The sequence below is a fragment of the Canis lupus genome, chromosome 35 (assembly GCF_048164855.1).
Source record: "Canis lupus baileyi chromosome 35, mCanLup2.hap1, whole genome shotgun sequence".
NCBI classification, from domain to species: domain Eukaryota; kingdom Metazoa; phylum Chordata; class Mammalia; order Carnivora; family Canidae; genus Canis; species Canis lupus.
Genome location: NC_132872.1, coordinates 3,435,823 through 3,460,254, shown reverse-complemented (window position 1 = coordinate 3,460,254; position 24,432 = coordinate 3,435,823). Strand labels below are relative to the sequence as shown.

At 46.5% G+C, this 24,432-nt stretch overlaps 1 protein-coding gene across 2 annotated transcripts in view; it reads right to left on the bottom strand.

Moving 5' to 3' along the window:
* Positions 1–24,432, bottom strand: part of MUC13 (mucin 13, cell surface associated) — a 34,248-nt gene that overhangs the window by 5,445 nt on the left and 4,371 nt on the right. For both annotated transcript variants that reach the window (XM_072811567.1, XM_072811566.1), the window contains exons 2-11: positions 22,804–23,018; positions 20,186–20,947; positions 16,195–16,317; positions 15,013–15,119; positions 13,211–13,266; positions 9,691–9,854; positions 6,194–6,319; positions 5,731–5,863; positions 5,050–5,087; positions 2,728–2,812 (exon numbers count right to left, since the gene is read on the bottom strand). In XM_072811567.1, coding sequence (XP_072667668.1) covers positions 2,728–2,812; positions 5,050–5,087; positions 5,731–5,863; positions 6,194–6,319; positions 9,691–9,854; positions 13,211–13,266; positions 15,013–15,119; positions 16,195–16,317; positions 20,186–20,947; positions 22,804–22,849 — 1,640 coding nt within the window. In that variant the 5' untranslated portion in view covers positions 22,850–23,018. The remainder of the gene's footprint in view (positions 1–2,727; positions 2,813–5,049; positions 5,088–5,730; positions 5,864–6,193; positions 6,320–9,690; positions 9,855–13,210; positions 13,267–15,012; positions 15,120–16,194; positions 16,318–20,185; positions 20,948–22,803; positions 23,019–24,432) is intronic.

Below are 24,432 nucleotides of genomic sequence, written 5' to 3'. Positions count from 1 at the left end.
GAATAAGTTCTTAGACCTGATGCCCTGCTACTCACGATACTTCACTACTTCGTTCATTATAGATTCGCTATATTATTTATTTATGTGTATATATACTATACATACATATATATATACACACTATATATATTCTAGTCTCCTAGAAGCTCTCTCTACCCATTAAAACTAGAACGTAAACACTGATCCAACATTGCCACCCAATTCCCTTGGTCTCATGCAAATTTTGCTAATAATATCACTTTTCTTAAGTGTGCTTTTGAATTACATATGGAAATAATCATAGAAGTTAAGGAGAAAAGATATGTGACACAATGATTTTTGTTTTTTAAAGACTTTTATCTATTTGACAGAGAGCACGAGGAGCACAAGCAAGGGGAGCGGCAGGCAGAGGGAGAGGGAGAAGCAGGCTCCCCACTGGCAGGGAGCCCGGGAGGAGGCTCTATCCCGGGACCCCGGGATCATGACCTGAGCAGAAGGCAGACGCTTAACAGACTGAGCCACCCCGGCGCCCGATATAATGATTTTTGACTCAAACAAAGTCAACGTCTACAGAAGCACCTTGGTCAATAAAACCAGTTCAAGGTAGGAAGGTCTTACAAGGAGAAAAAGTATGTTGCAGGTTCTGCTGTAGCCCCTCAAGGGGCAAGCATTCAAAGCCAAAGGGAAGCACTTGGTGGTGAGGAAGGCACCTGCGACCCTTCCTTCCAGCCCACAGACCTGCCCCTGCAGTGCCTGCACTGACCCCGCCCCCCCCAGTAGGGAGTGGAGAGGCCGCATCTCTGATGCCCCCAGGGCACTCCCAGAATGAGCGGCACCTGCCGGAAATGTCATCAGGGAGGACCCGTCCACCCTGTACACCTGGTGGCCAGCCCGGCCTGCAGCAGAGGTCCCGCCCTTTGAGGGCATTCCTGCCTCACTGAGGACCGGAGGCAAGAAGCTTCATTCCCTTTGAAATGTGCAGGAAATTCTAATCCTTGATGTGTTTTCCCCAGAATCATGAACCTAGGCTGCACTGGGGGCAAAGGGGCTCTGCGGCACGGAGGAGCTGAGATGCATAGCTGTGGGGGGGAGGGGGGTCACAAGGCCCCACGAGCAGCCCCCGAGGATGCTGGGGACCCAAGACAGTGATGCAATCCTCCTGGGAGAGGAGCAGACAGCCTTGCTCCAGAACAGAATGTTCTGGCCCTCTTCCTAGAAAAGGGAAGCTCACATTCCAGCTCTCAGCTTTGCATCCTTATTAATTCAGGCTTTGAGTAAGAGTTAATATCAAACTGGAATAAAAGAAAAAAGAAGAAGCAAAATCTATTTATCTGCTCACATTATAGTGCGAAAATACCTATTTTGCCAAAACATAAAGATAGGAGTGAAGGGCAGCCCTGGTGGGTCAGCGGTTTAGCGCCGCCTTCAGCCCAGGGCCTGATCCAGGAGACCCGGGATGGAGTCCCACGTCAGGCTCTCTGCATGGAGCCTGCTTCTCCCTCTGCCTGTGTCTCTGCCTCTCTCTCTCTCTGTGTCTCTCATGAATAAATAAATAAAATCTTTTTTTAAAAAAATAGGAGTGAAATGTTACCAACAAGCAGCTTGTTTGGACCAAAGTGCATCCCCACCTGGCACGTTTCGGATAGCTTAGAGGTAACAGTGTTCCCTGTCCCTGTTGATGGAGGGAACTTTTATCTAAATATTTGTTAAATAAACAGAAGGACTCCACTCAAGTTCTTAGGAAGAGTGCTTAAGACACCAGGCTGCACCATGGCTTGGCGGAGAGAACAAGTCACGGGGCTCAGCTGACACTGGTGCTGGGCCCACTGCCGCGGGCTCCTGGGCCGGCAGGGCCTTGTCCAGTGACCCTTGACAACATCAGTGGGATGGAAAACTGCTAACAGAGTTTTTCAGTGACATCAGAAAACGATTGCTATGTCACATTACGGTGTTAAGCAAAAAGAAACCTTCACAAATATATTTTAAAAGGTGGGGGGGACGTCTGGGTGACTCAGTCGGTTAAGCATCTGGGTTCGGCTCAGGTCATGATCCTGGGGTCCTGGGATCCAGCCCCATGTCGGGCTCCCTGCTCAGCTTGGAGTCTGCTTCTCCTTCTCCCTCTGCCCCTCCTCCTGCTTCTGCTCTTTCTCTCAAGTAAGTAAATAATAATAAAAGAAACCCTAGAAATATGTATTTTTTAACACAAAGGGTAGGGCACCTGAATGGCTTAGTTGGTTAAGCATCTGACTCTTAGTTTCAGCTTAAGTCAAGATCTCAGGGTCATGAGATCGAGCCCCAAGTCAGGCTCTGTGCTCTTGGGATTTTCTACCTCTGCCCCTCTCCACCAACCGCCCCAGCCCCCTGCACATGTTCTCTCTCTCTCACAAAAAAAAAAAAAACAAAAAAAAAAAAACAAAAAAACAACTCCACACAAAGGATACAAAATTATGTCTATAATATCATTTAAAAGAAAAAAATATCTGGAAAGATATATGCCAGAATGTTCATTGGCTCGGGGTGGGAAGTTTTGGGAGTGATTTTTTAATTGTGCCCCTTTACACATTTCTCTGTTTTCTTCAGTAATCATCTATGGCTTATAGAAGCCAAAGCAAATTAAGGTTAAGGAAAAAAGCCAATAGTATTGGAGAAGGCTCGCCTTATGTCCCCTCTCTTGCCCCAGCACGGCTGGCTGTGGTTAGAGCCCCTGGTGCTGCTGTGCCCTGAGAACGGGACGTGTCCACCCCGTACCTTGTCAAGCAGATCAATGCGATCACCAGGCCGAGAATGAGGGCGCCGCCAATGCTGCCCACGATAGTGAGGATCAGCTGAAATTCTGTAAAGGAAAAGCCAAGGGTATGAACAGCCTCCCACAAGCAGCCCCACAGTCTACTGCTCAGGTTCGTGGGCCCCCACTGGTTTACGATGGTGAAGAAGACAGTTGGGCTCTGGGCCCCAAGCCCACCGGGGCCAGCTTGGGTGACAGGCTGGGTGAGAGGGTGGCTCAGCCCCTACAGTGCCACCCCACAACTGTGTCTGTAGAACCCAATCAGCTGAGGCTGCCTCGCCCCATGAGAGAAGGCCATAGACACAGAGGAGGCTGCGGTCGGGCAGGGCCTTCCTGGACTCCGGGGGAGGTGCGATCTCCATCGAGGGGCGCGTCCCTTCCTGACTTCTGTGGCCTTTGCCCCCCACCATGCCTTGCTGATAAGGAAGGGAACTAGGCTGGAGTGAAATTTGTCACTTAACAGGGGCTTTTTTTTTTTTTTTTTTTAATTTTTATTTATTTATGATAGTCACACACACAGAGAGAGGCAGAGACGTAGGCAGAGGGAGAAGCAGGCTCCATGCACCAGGAGCCTGACGTGGGATTCGATCCCGGGTCTCCAGGATCACGCCCTGGGCCAAAGGCAGGCGCTTAACCGCTGTGCCACCCAGGGATCCCTTAACAGGGGCTTAAGAGAGTCCGCGAGGGGAGAGCCCATGGCTACCCACTCTCCTCCTCCACGTCTGCTGCACGACAACGTGGCTGTGAGGTGGCCTGTGAGTAGAGCACCCACGGCAGATCTCACACACACGGTACGGAAGGGAAAAAAGGAAAATGTCTCACGAATAACTTCTTATATCGATTACGTGGCGAAAAACACGTGTGATATGTTAAGCGAAATAAAAATCAAAAAATTAAAATTGAAATCAAGGTCACTTATTTCTAAGAAGTTCACTTAGAATTTTTAAAACTGAAAAAAAAAAAGAGAAAAAAATAATAATTTTTAAAACTGGGGACGCCTGGGTGGCTCAGTGGTTGAGCACCTGCCTTGGGCCCAGGGCGTGATCCTGGAATCCCAAGATCGAGTCCCACGTCGGGCTCCCTGCGTGGAGCCTGCTTCTCCCTCTGCCTGTGTCTCTGCCTCTCTCTCTCTCTGTGTCTCTCATGAGTAAATAAATAAAATCTTAAAAAAAATTTTTTTAAACTGGAAATTAAATATGAAGCTCACATCACATTTCTATTGGACAGAGCTGCTCTAGAGCCCTGCCTCTTTCTGCTTCGTGACTGCCAACACAGGCCACCTCCAGCTTCAATTCATGGGGGCATAGGCCGCGTCTGGGGAAGACCACAAAGGCCATTTGGTCCGAACCTCTCACTTTGTAGGTGTGGATGCTGAAAGCCCGGAAGGAATAAAAGACTTAACAAATCCAGCTTTGCAGCAAAATTCGGTAGAAATTCAGAGCATTTTTTATCACTAACTTTGTGGCTGGCTGGGAGGCCAACAGTAATGTTTCCTTCATCTTGGATCACCAGTCTTTAGTTCATTACGTAAAATTTAAAATATAATATCAGGGCAGCCCAGTGGCTCAGCGGTTTAGTGCCGCCTTTAGCCCAGGGCCTGATCCTGGAGACCCAGGATCAAGTCCCACGTCAGGCTCCCTGCATGGAGCCTGCTTCTCCCTCTGCCTGTGTCTCTGCCTCTCTCTGTGTCTCTCATGAATAAATAAATAAAAATCTTTTTAAAAATAATAATAAATAAATAAAATATAATATCATCAAAAATATATGTTAATATTGTCCCAATCCGGTGGGGGTGGGGCGTGGGAGAGAATGAAGCACCTGGACTTGCAAACAACACATACAAGCTAGTAAATAGCTCTGGGACAGAAAGATTCCATATTTAAATGGTTTTTAGTTTTGCTCTCCCACGACCATGAACATTTTTGGGATATACTGGTTTTATCTTTGTAGTAACAGCAAACCCGTATTTAAGCCAATGTAGACAATGAATAGAATGTTAGGATGCCCCCCTCTGGTCTGGCCGAGTCCAGAGCCCTCCCCTTGGGCTGGCTTCTGCTGTTTTCTATAACAGAGGTGCTGCTGCCCATGGCCTAAGGGCAGGCATGGGATGCCAGGACCCAGAACACAAACGGCAGGCAGGTTTTTTCAGGTTTTTTCGCTCTTTATGAAGGGAGCCAGAGACTCTGGAGTCCTGGGCTGAATTGTGAATGTGTTCCATATTTCTCAGAAACTTGATAACAAAGCAAAACTTAAAAAAAAAAAAAAAAAGGAAATTGTGTACTCACGGTCTTCACAGTTGACTCCACCGTAGCCAAATCCACACCTAAAATACAATAATGGAAAATGGAAACCGTAGTACAGAGTCTCTGTGGGGAGCACGCCAGAGCCCGCCCAACCGCCACGCCTTCCTCTCCTTCTTCCTTTCTTTCTACCCGCCCCTTCTTCTCCTTCTCCTCGTCCTCCTTTCTTCCTTATGCTCATGTTCTCCAGGGGAGCACCCTCCATGGAGCTCTGGAGGGCTGAGCGGGGACACAATTCCAGGGGGCCCCATTTCCCACTGACTGAACACTCCATCCTCTGAGCTTCAGGAAGATGCAGCTATTCAAGCTAAGCTGAACCCCAGAGGCATGGAGCATTGTGGGGCCCCCTCAGCTGCAAGACCACGTGGCTCTGCCACTTTTTTGCTGCCCTGTGAGCTTATTATTTACATTCTCTGCTATGGGGAAGGACTTCATTTCTGACAGTGTTGTCAGGTGACACGTATTACTTAGCACGGTTTCCAGCACACAGGGAATGTTCAACAACTGCTGATGCTGCTGACGATGATACGATGGTGCTCTCACACCTACCAACCTATGGCAGCATTCCGACATCCCGGCCCTAAATCCGTTCATATGTCTATAAGTTCTATCCTTTTCTGGCTAGCTCCAGTTGTGGTAAGATTAAAAAGGAGTGATTTCTCTTACTTTTGACAGATCCCATGATCATCTTCCTTGTAGCCTGACAGGCACACGCATTCAACGCCCGTGTTGTCCTTGTTCACTAAGCATTGCCTATTGTTGTTTGCATTGCAGGTGTCAGGACACGTTGGAGCAGAAGCTTCGAAAGAGAATTTGGGAGTAATTATCAGAAACAATCTCTTCAACCCCAAAGTGATAGGTCACAGAGCACAGCGTTTAAATATTGTTTTCTCTGGGTAAAGTGAGGTGCTCCCTGGCTGTGCATATAATGGGCTCCCTGGGAAGCTGCCCATGGGCCGCCTCACCAGCTCATAGCCAAGGCTTCAGTCCAGGCCAGTGTGTCTAAAGCCCAAATCCACACTCCTCAGACTCTGGAATGCACATGCAAACAAGCAGTAGAGCTTGTATTTTGCAAATGCTAAAAGGAGAGGATGTATATAGAACATTTATAAGCAAATGGAACACTCACCAAGACACATAGGGATCTGTGGGTTAGGTCTTTCAAACCCTGGCTTGCATTTACACAGCAAACCATTGTCACACTTGTCCTGGGCATTTTCCTTTTCACAATTGAAATAATCACACAAAGATTGATCTGAGAGGCACAAACAATTAAAAAATATAGTCAGCAAAACAAAATGGATAAAGTAACTTGTGAAAGCACTCCACTCCATTGTTATAACACTTGCCTTTCTATATGTTAGGTTTTTGTGTTTTTTTTTTTTTTTTGAGATTTATTCATGAGAGACACAGAGAAAAGCAGAAACATAGGCAGAGGAGAAGCAGACTTCTTGCAGGGAGCCTGATGTGGGACTTGATCCCCAGGCCTGGGGTGATGCCCTGAGCCAAAGGCAGACCCTCAACTGCTGAGCCACCCAGGTGTCCCTGTTTAGGGAATTAACAGAGGAAAATCTGGAATAATGAAATCCAACTCCCTAATTTTCCCTTCCATGACCATTTCCTTATATTAATTCGATTCAGATTAATTCAGTCCAATGTAGTGCAATTATGTTTAAGGGCAAGATTTCTTTTTCACTTAGTTCTATGCTGGGTTCTATAAGGGACACAGTAGCTATATAACTTGCGGGCCCCATCTTTGTAGGGTTACATGTCTGAGCCCACAGAGAGTCACACTGATCAACTCACAGTCCAGACTTTAAGTACAATGGGAATTCAGGGGCTCCACTAGCTAAAGATAACACCATGGAGGAGACAGGAGGTAGGCTAGGACTTGAAGGATTAGGTAAGTTTTGAACAGTCAAAGGAGAGGTGAAGTCTGTCAAGTGGTGTAAACCAGGCATGAAAAGAAGCAAAGGACTCTTGTCAGTGAGTAGTGAAATTGTCCTTGGGCAGGGGAGAGGTGGTGTGGTGAGGCGGGAGAGGTTTGAGAAATCTTGGCCCTGCCATTTATTGGCTATGAGCTGTCGGTTCAATCATTTGATTTTTGGTGGATCCAAGTTTCCTTTGTCTATAAAATGGGGCTAATAATTCTTGTTTCACACAATTGTTGTGAGAATTGAATACGTTAATGTCAATGCAAGTGCCAACTACAGGAACCTCAACCAATAATCGTGCTTTTGTTCATTCACAGGTACAGCAGAGTTTGAATACCAGGCTAAGAATGTTGACTTTCATCCTTCAAGCCTGAGGATCCACTAGTAGATTTTGAGCAGAAGCATGAAAACAGAGAAAGCAGCCTTTTAAGAGTATTAGTCTGGAGACAGGCTGCAAGGCATAAGGAATAAAAAGATGAATCTGGAAATAGATTAGGGGGCAAGAGTAGGAGCAAGTGAAACAGATACGCGGTTACTCTCTTCTAAACAACCCACACCTGTAACCAACCTTCCTTCATCATCTGCCATTTGAAAATGCCTCCAACTAAAAGTCCAGGAAAGCAATTCGACAACTTTTAACACAGAAGAGGGAATCTGTCTTTGCAGAAGCTGGAGAGCAAGAAAAGGTGTTTTCCTCTCGCTTCCATTTGCTGGGTGTTTCATGCTCTGTGGCCATCTCTAGCTGGCATCATTTGGTCATTTGTTAATGTATCTAAGACCACACGCCTGATCTCAGCGTGGAGCGATGGCAGGAGAACTTGTCAAAAAAGAGCAATTCTCTGGGTTGAGGCCAAATGGTTTCACTTAGGCCAGAGCTCAGGGCCAAGGGCATTATGAAGGAGAGCCGAAGTGAGAGAACTGTACAGGAGACCCCAGTTTTTTTTTTTTTTTTTTGAGACCCCAGTTTTATCTTGAAGAACGCACTGGTTATTTTCAACTAGCGACCACCTGAGTGGTCAGTCTCCGTGTTGACAGAGACCCTCAGCTTCTTCACACTTGCTAGAAGTCTCATCGAGCCAAAAGACAAGACAAGGTCATGTGTTGCCTTAAGGTAGAGGTTCTGACTACATGAACTGCTATTCTGGACCAAATCCTGATCCCACGGAGAACCTGACAGGCAGACAGAAGTGACGGGTCCCTTGGAAGACAACCACCAAGTGACAGGCGAGACAAGAGTAGGACTTTGAGAGAGTAAGCTGAAATGTTCAGAAAGGGAAAGGTGTCATTTGGTGGCATGAGACTCTGGCAGATGAAAATAGTTCAAGAACATAATCTCTAGAAACATAATTCTAACAGTGCAACTGCTAATGATCCAATGAACTGTTTTTTTTTAAAGGGAAAATAAATAAATAATAAATAAACAAACAAACAAACAAATAAATAAATAAATAAATAAATAAAAAATTTTAAAAATGGGAGAGGGGATCCCTGAGTGGCTCAGCAGTTTAGCGCCTGCCTTTGGCCCGGGCATGATCCTGGAGACCCGGAATCGAGTCCCACGTCGGGCTCCCTGCATGGAGCCTGCTTCTCCCTCTGCCTGTGTCTCTGCCTCTCTCTGTCTCATGAATAAATAAATAAAATCTTTAAAGGGTCAGGTAACTTAAGAAACTGGTATGGTTTGCACAGGAAATTCCCAGATGAGATTTATAAATAAAACATGGAAAGAAGGTCCCATAACCAAAGACAGAATATTAAAAATGTGACAGAGAAAGTCTTGAGCCCCAAATGAGCTCAGGCTTGCCACAAATCAAACCCCAAATAACAAACAAACGAAAAACCAACAACAAAGAGCAAACAGGTAAAATGGAAAGATGGGCAAACGAACGGAGGGCTGTGTGTGTGTGTGTGTGTGTGTGTGTGTGTGTGTGTGTGTGTTTTGCGCTCGAGGCCCACAGAAATGCCAGACCTGGCTGCCATCACGTAAATAGGTGGCACGAGAGAAACACAACTAGTTTTCTCCAGTCTCTACAGCTGGGAGATGCTATTCAGATGGAGAAGAGTTGAATGGACATTGCTAAGAGGGCGGCAGCCCAAGGAGAGGGTACAGGGCAGAGGAGCTGCCATCTTTTCCGAGAGAATGTCAAGTGTTTTATCCCAGAGCATCTACATTCAAGGAGGAGGCTCAGCATGACCAAAGAGAAGGGCAAGAGAGGCAGGGAGGGACATTGTGGCACTGTGATGAATAAATGGTTGTTGTTCCAGGCCGCTAAGCTTGGGGGTGGTTTGAAACACAGCAAAAGGGAATTGTTTCAGTCGTGCTGGGAGCTTGGAGGTCAGCCTAATGGGGAATCAGGGTCAGTAAGGCTTTCTGTGATCATTTGGAAGCTACAGTTTGGTATGAGGCCTCCTTGTCTCTCCCTTTTTCAGCTTTTCCTGTCCAGAGACCACTGGCCCATGACTACTGTCCAAAGAGAGAAGCAAAGTGGTCAGTGGATGACATGGGGGGCTGGTTGGAAAGGAGCAGAAGCAAGCAAGGGAGAAGAGGGAGGAAGAAAGAGTGGTTATCAGGAACTGGGCTCATCCTATGGATTCAATTGTCCTGCTTTTCCTGCCTCCTTCTCCCAGGGAATGGAAATGTTTACAGAAAGGTCAGCCCGCAAGCAAACTTTGAATGAAAATATTGAATGCTTACTAGAATATCCTAGAATGTTGTTTGTGTTGTTTTCAATCGCTTTTGTAACTAATTTAAGCACGGTCCCCTCATTTTCTTTTGTCGTTTCTGCGAAGATGTTTAGGACCGTTACCTCAACACCAGTACCGCCAGCACGCATCTCTAGTCTCGCTGAAGGACGGATGCTGGAAATGAAATGAACCCGTCACTTGATGAACTGAACCGAAGGATCCACAGACCTCCCAGACCCCCCAGTCTCCCAGCTCCAGTCCTGACCCACTGTCCTATATCCACAACTGGGGCCCAAGTACGGGGGCCTGGGCTTGCAGTCAGAGGGCAAATTGATATGCCCAGAGATCTCTCTCTCTTCGATGTGTGCTCAGAGGAAATCCCTAGCTATTGGGAAAAATTGTGGACAATCCTTTGTAGGAGCTAGAAGCCTGAGGCTAACCAGAAGTAGAACAGGTAATGTCTGGAACAGTAACGTGTCACACTCTGTAGAAAATCAGGAGGAGGCCTCTTGCTGAGCTGGGAAACTTCACTTGTACTTCGAGGGACTGGGGGGTGTACATTCTTCCCTTGCAGGGAGAGCAGTCATCCACCCCACGGAGTCTGGGTCATTTCCCGAGAGGGCCGGGGGCGGGGTGGTCAGCAGGTGGCCACATGGGACACTGTAATGGGGGGGTGGGGCTGCAGGAGCCTGAGCTGAGCACCCCGTCACATCCCCAGACACCGAGCGCCTGCGATGGGCAAGACATTGTAGGAGTCTCCTTCTCTACTGGGCACTGCAGTTTGAAGCCCCAAGAATCACTGTGCCAAGTTCTAATCCAAGAGAATTAGAACTGTCCAAGAGGAATCGGGTGATACGACCCCTAAAAGAGACAGGGTTGAGGGTGGAGGTGAGAAGAAGGACTTTCAAAAACTCCTCTCTTCAACAACCGATGACTGTATGTTTTTTAGGACTCATGATCTATTTTTCCCGTTTTTTGTTTTTTTTTTTTCCTAGATTCCATTTTGACTTTGGAATAAATATCAGAAACTTGAAAACAGCCAACCTACTTAGATGTTTACAGCCAGGTTAGTTCTTCAGAACAATTGAGGAAAAAAATCCAAGATTGGAACCAAATTCTGTTTTTAGGACCAGTCACCGCACAAGGGATCCGCCCCCCCACCAAAAAAAAATAGGCTTCAGATTCTAATTTAAAACTTACTCCAATGATTCATTGACCATAGGATTTAGAGGTGGCCGTGGAAAGTACACGGCAGTGAGAAAGGAGTGTTTGATACAAGTCATTCTTTATCGGTGGAAAAATGACCAGAAATCTGTGGCACCATTTTGCAGTGGGGCTAGGAAAGAAATGCCATCCACTGTTCATTCATTCAAAGAACCTACAGGTGTACGCTCCGATTTAGGGGGCAAGATATTATAATAAAGGGAAACGATGAGGGCAGCCCGGGTGGCTCAGCGGTTTAGCACCGCCTTCGGCCCAGGGCCTGATCCTGGAGACCCGGGATCGAGTCCCACATCAGGCTCCCTGCATGGAGCCTGTTTCTCCCTCCGTCTGTGTCTCTGTCTCTCTCTCTCCCTCTCTGTATCTCGAATGAATAATAAAAATATTTTTTTAAAAAAGGGAAACAATGGGGATCCCTGGGTGGCGCAGCGGTTTGGCGCCTGCCTTTGGCCCAGGGCGCGATCCTGGAGACCCAGGATCGAATCCCACATTGGGCTCCCGGTGCATGGAGCCTGCTTCTCCCTCTGCCTGTGTCTCTGCCTCTCTCTCTCTCTGTAACTATCATAAATAAAAAAAAATTAAAAAAAAAATTAAAAAAAAAAAAGAGGGAAACAATGGAACCACCGTATATCTAATGACAAAACGGCTTAGCATAAATGATCAGAGCAGTAGGCTTGGCGCTAAGAGGCCTGAAATCTAGACCCAAGATTGTCACCATCTTTCCTGGCCCAGGGCTAGTCACAGCCTCCCTGAGCCTGAGCCTCCTCCTCTGTCCAAAGAGAGATTTGAGAAATTCTGAGGATCCTTCCAATTCCAACATCGGTACAGTAGAGAAGGAGCTCAGGGGGCAGAGCAGAGAGCATTGGGCCAGAGCTTAAGCCATGCCTTTCTAGATGACACAGGGCCCTGGTAAGCTGGTTCCAGGTGCATAAGCTGGTTCGTCTCCAGAACACTGAGCTCACAAGTAGAAGGTTGCCTCTCGGGATCCCTGGGTGGCGCAGCGGTTTAGCGCCTGCCTTTGGCCCAGGGTGCGATCCTGGAGACCCAGGATCGAATCCCACATCGGGCTCCCGGTGCATGGAGCCTGCTTCTCCCTCTGCCTATGTCTCTGCCTCTCTCTCTCTCTTTCTCTGTGACTATCATAAATAAATAAAAGTTAAAAAAAAAAAAAAAAAAAAGAAGGTTGCCTCTCAATGCTCCTGGCTCCCTTTCAGTACGTCCTTAAAAAGGAAACCTACACCACAGTGTCCAGGAACCCTCCCCACCAAATGGTCCCATGGGACCAACTCTCCATCACACTTGCAGGGGTCCCTGTTCGGGAAGGGGAATAGCCAGGCACTGCCGCGTGTTGAAACCAAGTATGTGCCAATCACTCTGTACAGGCTGTTTTTCAAATGATACCCCACTTACTCCTCCTGAGGTTCCAGGAAAGTCAATCAGATTATCCCAGTTATGCAGATGATTTAACAAAACTTTAGGGACCTTAAAACACCTGCCCAAGCTCAAAGCTCACCACCTTTAGGAGATCTCCTCTGAATTCACAGGTATGAAGTATGTGTACCGTAGCTTATTCCACAAAGGGCTTGACAAAGCTCATCAAGACAGAGGCAAAGTAAAACCATAAAATAGAGCTACATTAGGGCTGCTTTTTCTGTACAACTCCACTCATCTTAGAACATTCTTTCCCTGGCCTGCAGCGCAAGTGTATTCACAGGCTTCAGAGGAGGCCAAGCCCGAATCACTAACTTCTTGAGAATCCTCTGCCTCTTTGGCTCCCCCCGTGGCATCCGACACTGGCCACTGCGTTGATATGCTCATTCATTGCTCGTTCTTCCAGCAACAAGAGCTCACTCCTGGCCTTTCGGTGGCCAGTGGCCGGGTGTATGATTGGGATATTCTTCTCTCCCTCACTTCCCCACCCCCATGAGAAGAGCTGACCGTGAGCCGTTCAATCCTCTTCCTGGCCCCTGGAATGCACATTCTAGAGGTTGACCAGCCGCGGTTTGTAGCCAAGGAACGAAACCAAGCAAACAGATCCCAGGTGATAGATACCCTGGGCCAGAGGTACAGGTTGCCGAGGAGCCAATCACAGACAGCATCTTGCCACCCCAAGCTACAGCCGGCCCCGGGCCCATGCAGCCGGGTCCGAGTGCCCGGGGAGCAGAGCCCTGTGCGTGCTCAGACTGACCGCCTCTTCTTGGGACCTGCCACTGGAGGGCATTAGTGCCGCGCAGAGAACTCAAGAGGACACGGAGGTGAGGGAACCCACACCTGCCTCCAAAGTATCCCATGGGTCCCCGCAAACTTACCTTACTCCATCAATTACGGTCTGTCCATAATCAGGATTGCGAAATGCGCCCCCAAACTGTGGAGGAGGAAACCAGATTTAATAACAAACACAAAGAGGGGAGAAACGTGATACTAGAAGCTTTCACGCCAACACATTTCTAACCTCATCTGTATAAATATCATGTGGTTCATTGCAGCAATTTGCCCCTTACATGTGCTCAAACACCTTCTGATAATTTTTGTTCTAAAATAATAAGATTGGGCAGCCCCGGTGGCGCAGCGGTTTAGCGCCTGCCTTCGGCCCAGGTCGTGACCCCGGGGTCCTGGGATCAAGTCCCACGTGGGGCTCCCTGCATGGAGCTTGCTTCTCCCTCTGCCTGTGTCTCTGCCTCTCTGTGTCTCTCATGAATAAATAAATAAAATCTTTTAAAAACATAAAAATAAAATAAAATAATAAGATTGACATGTCCGAGCTATCTAGAAGAAAGACAGACTCCGAAGGCACCCAGCCAAATCAACAGTCGGCCTTTTAAAAATGAGGTGAAAAAAAAATAATAATAAAATAAAATAAAATAAAAATAAAATAAAAATGAGGTGAGTGAGACTTATTATGTTTTTTTTTTCTCCTTAAAACTAAACTTTCAGAAACATTGGCTGGATGTCCTCTCTAAGTACTTTCAGACCTAATATCTGTGGTTCCAGAATGCAGATTTCCGTCCCTTTTCATGTTGACACATTCACTTGCAATAATCAAAACGAAGTGAAACTGGGGCGCCTGGGGGGCTCAGGGCTTGAGCATCTGCCTCCGGCCCAGGGTGTGACCCTGGGTCCCGGGATCGAGTCCCACGTCGGGCTCCCTGCATGGAGCCTACCTCTCCCTCGGCCTGTTGTCTCTGTCCCTCTCTCTCCCTGTGTCTCTCATGAATACATAAATTTTTAAAAAAACAAAATGACGCAAAGCTATTGTTCGTTTTGACATTTTTAACAGTGGGGGGGGGGCGGGGAGAAAAGTAACAGTCATTAATTCAAATGGAGTTCCTTTACCAAACATCAAAAAAAGAAGCCAGGCTACTATAGAAATGTATACAAGTTTGATCGTAGAGAGGAAAACAGTTTTTTTTTTTCTCTTCCATTCTATGAATATCATTTTGTCTTAAAACATCATATTTCCAAGTCCATTTGAAAATACTGTAGGGGTGCCTGGGTGTTCAGTTGATTAAGTGTCCGATTCTTGATCTCAGCTCAGGTCTTCATCTCAGGGTCATGAGTTCGAGACCTATGTTGGGCTCCATGCTGGGCAAGGCTACTTAAAAAAAAAAAAATCTAGTAGCTTTTGTATCAATGGGTATGGCATGGTTGGAGCAAGCTTCTTCTTCTTCTTCTTTTTTTAAAAGATTTTATTTATTTATTTATTCATGAGACCTACACATACACACAGAGAGACACAGGCAGAGGGAGAAGCAGGCTCCATGCAGGGAGCCCATGTGGGACTCGATCCCGGGACCCCAGGATCACGCCCTGGGCTGAAGGCAGGTGCTCAACCACTGAGCCACCCAGGCATCTTGGAGCAAGCTTCTGAAGGCCCCCCGCCATGCTGGGTATTACCCATTTAGGTACAGGACCATGGGGAGGCCCAGGGGTCCCAGAGGAGGGGCCTGGGTGACCGGACACCAATTTACCAACCAGTAAGGGTGCCTTTCACTGTTTCAGCGACTGGGATAGCTGTACCTGCATGTGCCACCTGAATACCAGTCCTACATGCTGCAAGAAAGTGTTAGAATGAAGAATCCTCGTATAGGAAGAATGATTGGAAAATACTTACAAATTCAATAACTTTATTATGGAGTTGTTGATAGGCCAGAGAATTTTCATCTCCCAAACCAGATACTTCTGATACTTCTACTTTAATTGTCCCAGGGAATACCTTTCCTGAAATGCAAACAGAATCTTTTTATAATATTTAATGTAAAGAGGGTTAGTTTCCATTTTGTTTATTTTTTTTTTTTTTTTTTTTTTTTTTTTAAATTTTTTATTTATTTATGATAGTCACAGAGAGAGAGCGCGGCAGAGACACAGGCAGAGAGAGAAGCAGGCTCCATGCACCGGGAGCCTGATGTGGGATTCGATCCCGGGTCTCCAGGATCGCGCCCTGGGCCAAAGGCAGGCGCCAAACCGCTGCGCCACCCAGGGATCCCTCCATTTTGTTTAAAAGACAGACTATTCTTAAATTCTATATACAAGGATATTTCAGGAAGTCTGGAAAGACAAAAAAAAATGTGACCCCCAAATCTCACCCAACCCAACACAATCATTTTTGTTTTGGTGTATTTCTCTTAGCTCTTTTTTTCCACGGATAGTTTATATCGTTATGATTCTATGAGTCTTCTTTAAGTATTGTTATGTGATAAGCATTTTTTTAAATAATTACCTAGTCTTCATAACTATTAATTTGTTTGTTTTTTAAAGTAGGCTCCACGCCCAATGTGGGGCTTGAACTCAAGACCCTGAGATCAAGAGTCACATGCTCTAGTGATTGAGCCAGCCAGGCACCCTCCCCATTATTATTATTTTTTTCATAACTACTATTTTTAAAGGCTGCATAAGACCCTATGAAATATATGTTATCTTCATTGATAGTCATTTTTTGGCTTTCGTGCTATTGATTACTTACAAGGAAAGAAAGGTTTGCAGCAAACATCTTTATGCACAAAACTTTCTATATTTGGGGTCCTTTACCTAGAGTGTATCCCCAGAAATGAGATTATGAGTGCTGAGATAGGAACATCTGGTTTGGCTTCTGGAATATCTCTAATCCCTGTGATTCTTCTAGTTGCCACTGAGATAAAAGCAGGAGATTTTTCTCTGCTTAGCTGATCTTTGTTGCCTATAACTTATCCTCTACCTGTATCTACTATTCTGGAGGCTACTTTTGACACTGTTCTCATTTTCTATTCCACTTTAGGTCTGAAATGCAGCTCCTCGGGGTTCATCCCTCATAACTCACCTTTTTTGCATGTGGAGGAGTTATAGTAATATCCAAAGAAGCACAGGCAAAAGTAGGTACTGTTCAGGCTAACACAGGAAGAATCACCTTTACAGGGAGCTCCTTGGCAAGGACTGCTGGGGCCTGAGGGAGAGGAAAATGGGATTAAAAATGCACAGCATGACAACAGATGACACCCAGAAACATACCTTAACAACTTCCTGCCTTCCTCCTGGGCACTTTCTCTTCCTTGGTTGTGCTACTCCATGGCCCACCCTTGGAAGAGGCATAAGCTTATGGGCTGTGCTGAAATTCTGGGGCCCAGTGCTTGTCGACAGTAAAGGCAGAGGTTGGCGGGCAAGAGTCTGCTCAGAGACGGCAATCACCTAGTTTCATCTTTAGCATCTCTGGATCTCAAGGATCCCCCAGAACCTTGATGTCTGGGCCTCTACCACTAGGTAGGGTTTCCCAGGACCATTCGAAAGAGAGCATCCTATTTTCTAGAGAAGCATGAAGAGCTGTCTTATGGGGAGGGACAGGCACGAAGTCCCTCCCCCGCCCCCGCCAAAGAAACCAGGTATTCTGTTTGGGTTAGCGTACAAGGCATACAGACGTGTGAAGACAGGAAGGTCATGGTACGGGGACCCTGCAGATGAGCTCAGTGAAGATCCTCAGAGGAAGTGATGAGGGCACACTGCACCCCCGGCTTTCTGAGAGGACGACCTCAATGGATGTGACAGTTATACTGCAATGGTTTCTACGCCACTGGCTGGTGCCCTCAGACCAGGGAGGGTGCAGGTGCAGGAGCACCTTTCCTCTCTCTAGAGAGGTGGTAGGAATGGGGAGTGGAGTTGGGTCAGAGGGAAATGAAATGGTTGTTTTGGCTGGCCCTTTTCTCCATCTCTGTCAAATGAAATGATTCTGAGCTCTGATTTCAGAAAAGATTTGAATGACTGATCCAGAGGTGTTAATATTCTCAGGAAACTATAGGTATGGGCAGCCCAGGTGGCCCAGGGGTTTAGTGCTGCCTTCAGCCCAGGGCGTGATCCTGGAGCCCCGGGATCGAGTCCCATGTCGGGCTCCCTGCATGGAGCCTGCTTCTCCCTCTGCCTGTGTCTCTGTCTCTCTGTGTGTCTCATGAATAAATGGATAAAATCTTAGAAAAAAAAAAAAAAAGGAACTATAGGTAGAAGTTGCTGATTTTTTAAAAAGCTACATACAAGGTACAATGTGTAGAGCATCTTCTCTTTTGTGATAAAAAGGACAGAGTACGCCCAAACAGACGAAAATGTATGTTTGTATTTGCACAAATTCCTCTGGAGAAAGATATATGAGAAATTGGCCATAGAAATTGCCTCTGGAGAAGAAAACAGAGGTCTGGGTCCTCAGGGTTTAGGATAGGAGGGATATTTAGTTCTTACTGCATATACTTTTGTCCTGTTTAAGCTTTTTTTCTTTCATAACTGTGGGCCTAATTTACTTTTATTAAAAAATAAAAAATAGGGGGCATCTGGGTGGCTCCATCTGTTAAGCATCTGCCTTCAGCTCAGGTCATGATCCTGGAGTCCTGAGATTGAGTCCCACATGGCATTGGGCTCCCTGCTCAACCAGGAGCCTGCTTCTCCCTCTTCCTCTCCCACTCTCCCTCCCCTGGCTTGTGCGCTCTCTCGCTCCCTCTCAAATAAATAAAATATTTTTTAATTAATTAAATAAATAGGGGGTGCCTCAGTGGCTCCACTGGTTAAGCATCTGTCTTTGGCTCAGGTCATGATCCCAGGGTCCCAGGATCGAGTCCCATCTTGGGCTCCCTGCTCATCAAGGAGCCTGCTTTTCTCTCTCCCCCTGCCCTTCCTCTCCTCTCATGCTCTCTCTCAAATAAATAAAATAAATAAAAAATAAAAGAGTGCTGATGAGGATATGGAGTAATAGGAGCTCTCATACTGGAGAGAAATACAAAGTGGTGCAGCCACTTGGGAAGACAGTTTGGCAGTTTCTTACAAAATTAAACATACTCTTACCATATGATCCAGCAAGCACACTCCTTGGTATTTACCCAAAGGAGCTGAAAACATGTCCACTCAAAAACCTACATAGAGGGGCACCTGGGTGGCTCAGGTGAACGTCTGCCTTTGGCTCAGGTTGTGATCCCAGGATTCCGGGATCGAGTCCCACATCAGGCTCCTCATTTTGGAGCCTGCTTCTCCGTCTCTGCCTCTCTCTCTCTCTGTGTCTCTCATGAATAAATAAAATCTTTAAAACAAAGAGCTGCTCTAAAAAATAAGGTGTATTAAAAATTTTTTTTCGAGAGTTAAAAGAAAAAAAAAAAAAAAAAGGAAGCCTTCCTGGGATGAAAGCGAGCATTGCGCAGTATCTCATAAACAACAGTAGGGTCACCCCTCTAATAAGGCACGAGTTAATATCCTAAGTAAAATAAAAGGGGTTTTTAAAAAGCCTCAGTTGCATTGCCAGGGTGATTTGGAAAATGCTAGGGAAGAAACTGAGTCAACTCCACTCAGGATACACCAGACAAAGAACTCCTGGTAAGCTTTCTCTCTGGCAATAAAGGACAGACCTGTCAGCTGGTTCTGTGTGCCAGGAATAAGGTCACAGGATGTTACAGCTGGAAGGGATTTTGGTGGCCATTTAGTTCACTCACACCTTATGACGCTGGGGAAGTTGAAGGCAAGAGAGAAGTGATCTGCCCCTATCCCCACAGTGAGCTAGTGGTCAGGCCAAGAACATAAGGCGGCTGCCTTCCTCTGAGAGAACATCTGGAGAAGCAGAAATGGCTTAGAAAGACTCCACTAGACTCCACTAGACTCCCAGACTCCACTAGACTCCACTAGAGCTGGTTGTGCAGCTGTGGCCCAGGGGGCCTAGCCTTCAGGGCGGGCCCTTCGCTCGTGAAAGCAGACTAGGAACCAGGTCTTACATATAGGCCCTGGCTTTACTTGCTTAATCATCCATTTCGTAGATCTGTCAAAGAACACGGGGGAAGCCAAAAGAAGTCAGTGTGGGGAGACATCAGCTTGCTCTTTGACCTTGGGCAAATTGCTGCCCTTCCTGGGCCTCAAGTTTCCCAGAGAATGACAGGATCTATTGAGACCCTTCCAGCCTAGATCTGAGGATTATTATAGACCAGGGGTTGGCAGACAATGACTTATGAGCCAAATCTGACTGGTCTTCAGTTTTTGTGAATAAAGTTTTATCGGTATACAGCCAGGCTCATTCATTTGTATATTGACCTTGATGGCTTTCATGTTAAAATGGCAGAGTGGAGTAGTTGCAACAGAAAGAAACCCCATTGTGGCCCTCAAAACCTAACATTTTTACTAGTTTGCCTTTACTGATGAGGTTTGCTCCTGTTCTAGACGAAACTTCCAGAAATGAGGCAGTGGTTTCAATAATTTTGGCTTGAGGTCAATTGCCATCTCTTAGTACTCCCAAAACATTGGTCCTTTGGACAATGGCCCCAACCATGTCTAGGACTGTTTGAGCATTGCTGTTGTTTGGCTCTCTATCCCTCAGGCTCAAATTCTATGAATTCAAACTGTGATCAGCCACCATTGTAACTTTTTTCACTAACCTCTGTTAAGGAGCCAGGGTCGAACTGACTCCTTCCTTGGGTAGATTAGGCAAGTAGACCAGTGGGGCTGGAGAGACAGCATTTATTTGGATCTGGCCTTCTCAGGGATGCTGAAGCTATTTGTAAAAATCTCCTGGGGAGAAGGAGCATTTGTGATGTCCAAGTTCATAAAAACATTCCACACCTAGCTTGAAGTGACATAGGTGGGAAGGTACAGAATAAGCCTGCGGGTTATCGTTTAGGCTCTCTGCCATCACTACTAGCCTTTGTGACTCTGAGTTTTTAATTTCAGGGGTTTATATGCAAGGAAACCTTGGGTGTCTTTATACCCACTTCCCTCCACCAACAGAACACACTTACCTACCCTCCTCCACAATGCCCTGAGTCTGCAAGCAAGCAGTCTTTGAGGCAAGGAATGGCTCTTACCTGGGGGGGAAGGAATGGTTGGGGTGCTGGTCTTGGACGAAGTGACACTGCTAGTAGCTGCTGAAGAATTATTCTGTGTGGTTGTGTTGACGGATGATCCGTTATTGGTCACTGATATTGTTGGAGAAGTAGTAGCTGTGTCTGAGTTGCCACTTCCAGCTGAGATGGTGGTGACAGTGGTGGTTGAAACTGTACTTGATACAGAAGTCATACTTACCAATGAGGTAGAAATAGGTGAAGTTGGTTTGGTGGTAGGAGTTGATGTGGTGGTCGGAGTTAATGTGGTGGTAGGAGTTGGTTTGGTGGTAGGAGTTGATGTGATGGTAGGAGTTGGTGTGGTGGTAGGAGTTGGTTTGGTGGTAGGAGTTGATGTGATGGTAGGAGTTGGTGTGGTGGTAGGAGTTGGTTTGGTGGTAGGAGTTGATGTGATGGTAGGAGTTGGTGTGGTGGTAGGAGTTGGTTTGGTGGTAGGAGTTGATGTGATGGTAGGAGTTGGTGTGGTGGTAGGAGTTGGTTTGGTGGTAGGAGTTGATGTGATGGTAGGAGTTGGTGTGGTGGTAGGAGTTGGTTTGGTGGTAGGAGTTGATGTGATGGTAGGAGTTGGTGTGGTGGTAGGAGTTGGTTTGGTGGTAGGAGTTGATGTGATGGTAGGAGTTGGTGTGGTGGTAGGAGTTGGTTTGGTGGTAGGAGTTGGTGTGGTGGTAGGAGTTGTGGTAGGAGTTGATGTGGCGGCAGTTGAGTTTGAAGTGACTGACTGGATGGCTGGAGGAACAGAGACACCAAGTTTCAGAAGACAGAACATTCAATATATAATGGCAGTTGCTACTATTTAATACTAATTTGTATCCAATCACTCTTTCCTGAAAAGCAGAGGCGACTACATTAAAAACGAAAATACATGACCACTTCCAACACGCACACAAAATCCCACAATAAATAAAATGAGAAGTTCAACAGACAAAACCGAAAAAAAATGTTAACTGAAATCTATTGCAAAAAGTTAATATGTAGGAAGATCAGTACTGAGAAGTAGCATGGTTTCTGCGTGCCTGTCCTCTGTGAGGACGATGGGAAATGACAGCAGGGGGCACTCTTATGACCTGAAAGTGGCCACCTTTTATCTTTACAGTTTAAGGCAATCGTCCTCATTTCCCATTTATATGGCAATTTAGGAAGAGTTGGAAAGGGGGTGTGTTTAAAGAATGATGAAATAAAAATACTTCATTTAAGTGTGTATTAAACTTCCTCCAAAATTTTATTCTAGTGATGCTTACCCATTAAATAATTTTAGACACATTAATTTTTTAAAAAGTAAGATGAATAGAGATCATCTTTGCCCTAAGGGTGATCATCAGAGTTAGCTTTTTTCCAACTCTTAGGAAAACCTGGACATATGGAGTAATAAACTCTTAGCAGTCCGGTGATTAGTCCCCTAGAACACTTCATTGTCTCAAAGAACTCGGACATTGACAACTGGTTAAAAAAAATATTTTTTTAAAGTTTTGGTGAGAGGGACGCCTCAGCTCAGGTCATGATCCCAGGGTGCTGGGATGGATCCCAACCTCGGGCTCTCTGCTCAGTGGGGAGCCTCTTTCTCCCTCTCCCTCTGTCCTTACTTGTGCTTTCTCTCTGTCAAATAAATAAATAAAACCTTAAAAAAAATAAGTTTTAGTGAGGAAGCAATTCCTACACCCTCAGATAAAACAATCAAAAAACAAAAAAACCCTGCCAATGGCCCCTGGGTCTGTGAGTCCCCGTTGGCAGAATGGCTCTTCACTTCAACAGGGCCTGGCTCAAATAGTCATTAAAGGTTGAAGAGGAAAAAAAAAAAAAAAAGGTTGAAGAGATAAACAATTGCTCTTCCAGGAGGAAGAAAACACTTCACCAGCTGGTCAACTTGACCTATTTCTGCTACTCTTTTCTTTTTTTAATTTTTTTTTTTTAATTTATTTATGATAGTCACAGAGAGAGAGAGAGAGGCAGAGACACAGGCAGAGGGAGAAGCAGGCTCCATGCACCGGGAGCCGACGTGGGATTCGATCCCGGGTCTCCAGGATCGCGCCCTGGGCCAAAGGCAGGCGCCAAACCGCTGCGCCACCCAGGGATCCCTCTGCTACTCTTTTCATCAAACAAGGGCTTTCCCTGTGCCAGATGGTAACTGTGCAACGGATACGATCATCCACGTTTGATAGAAGAGCCAACCAATACCCAGAGGGGTGTAGGGATTTTTCCAGAGGTAAACGTTGATTCCCTTGTGGAAGGGGGCAAAAGACTCTTGATGCCAGAACCAGGGATGAAACCTGGTCCCTGCACCGCCTTAGGGTCCAAGTGACTTGTGGGGGCCCAAGCAAAGGCTACCAGGCACCAGACCCCTACTGAATTGTTCTGGGCTGAGGAGCTCTGGAAGACCAATCTCTGCTGCGCTGAACCCCACACGCCAGTCCCGAGGCCCGTCCTCCTGCTCGGTCTCTCTTCACCATGAGCAGAACCGGAGAGGAATTCTAGCCATAAAATAATCCGCCTTCTGGGCCTCGGAACCGGTGCCTGAAGCTTGCTGGGTCTACCTCCAAGACAGCGAGGGTGATTAAAGGAAGGAAAAGTTATAAAATGTTTCTTACCTGAGCTTATGGAAAGGTGAAGAGCGAGGAGGATAAGGCCTTTCATTTTCGACGTCCTTGCTGGGCAACCCAAGGAGGAAATGACTTTATCTCCAACCGTCCTTAGCTTTAACTCTCTTCTGGGTACAAAGTCCAGTCGTTAACTGACGTCAACCAGCCAGAGGCAATTACTTGTTGGGGTTTGGCCCCCCGTCGGGTAGGTCTCCTCCTCTGAGCTTTTGAGATAAAAGAAGTGGGCCTGGCCTTAGAGAGTATTTTTCTGTTCAAAATATTCTATCCAATTTATCACAGTCCAAATAGCTGAAAACAGCCTACCCATCCCTGCGAGGTCTATGGGGTGGGGGAGGGGGAGTAGCGAACCCCCTCACGTCCCAAATGTCCCTTTAGGAGCGGGTGACTCCTGGGAACAGCCCCGAGCTCCATGCCCTGCCCCGGGAGCAGGGAGACGCACGGTCCCTCCCGCTGGAGCTCGCCAACCCCGGGGAGCTGGTTCATGTTCTCCCCACACTGGGGGGTGTTCAGTTTTGGGGTGGCCTCCCGGGTGGGCACTCCGAGCAACTCTGTAACCCCGTCTCCAGGCTCCCGTGGCTGGCCACGGCCGCACTCTACCTGGACGGCCCCATTAGTGCCCTCAAACACGGTAGCCTTAGGCCTAACTCCACCAAGGCGGGTGGGCGACAGCTCAGGAAGCGAAGCAAAAGGAAAAGCCTGACACAGGTGACTCCTGTCCTCACTCCCCGGGCTTCTCGACTTCCCTCTGGCCCGGGAACCCCTGACTTCTCCCATTTCAGGAACCAGCCCGCCCCTCAGGCCAGGAGCTTCCTAACCCAGGCCTCCCTCCCCTCCCCTCCCCTCCCCTCCGAAGCCCAGCTCCCCGGGGTGTAGCCCCATCAGGGGGGTGAGTCCAGCCACCCCTTGGGAAGATTAGTCCGAGTTTTACCTTGGACCTTAGTGAAGGCAAAACTTTTTTTATGTTATCCCACAGAAAGTTCCTTCCTTGTTGTCTCAAAAGTCTCCATTTAGGGAATAGGATTTCAGGTTTGCTCTTATCGAGACAAGAGGCCCACTGAAATATTTTTTCCAAACAAATAAACAGCACCCCCGTGCTGTAATTCTCAGCCTGAAGGATTCCTGGCACCAAAAGTTAAATCGAAGGCTCTTTTCCGTCTTTTCTTTTTTCTTTTTAAATTTGCTTTGTCGAGTTACATCAATTTTTTGTTTATTTGTGTCAATAGACGGATCCATCTAAAGTGTCAAACTCAATGAGTTTTAATAGATGTATATCCACCTACGTAGAGATGGTGGTGAAACTACCATTAAAATCACGATACAAAATAAACAAACAAATAAATAAATAAATAAATAAATAAATAAATAAATAAATAAATAAATAAAATCACGATACAGAACGTTTCTATCGCACCCAAAAGTTTCCTCTTGCCCCTTTGCAGTCCAGTCCTCCCTCCATCCCCAACCTAGGCAACCACTGACCTCCTTTGTGTCACTAGAGACTAGTTTGCTTTTTCTAGAACTGTATATAAATGAAGTCATACAGTATGTACTATTCTAGGTCTGGATCTCCTCCTTCACACAACAATTTCAAAATTCATCCATATTACTGTGGATATC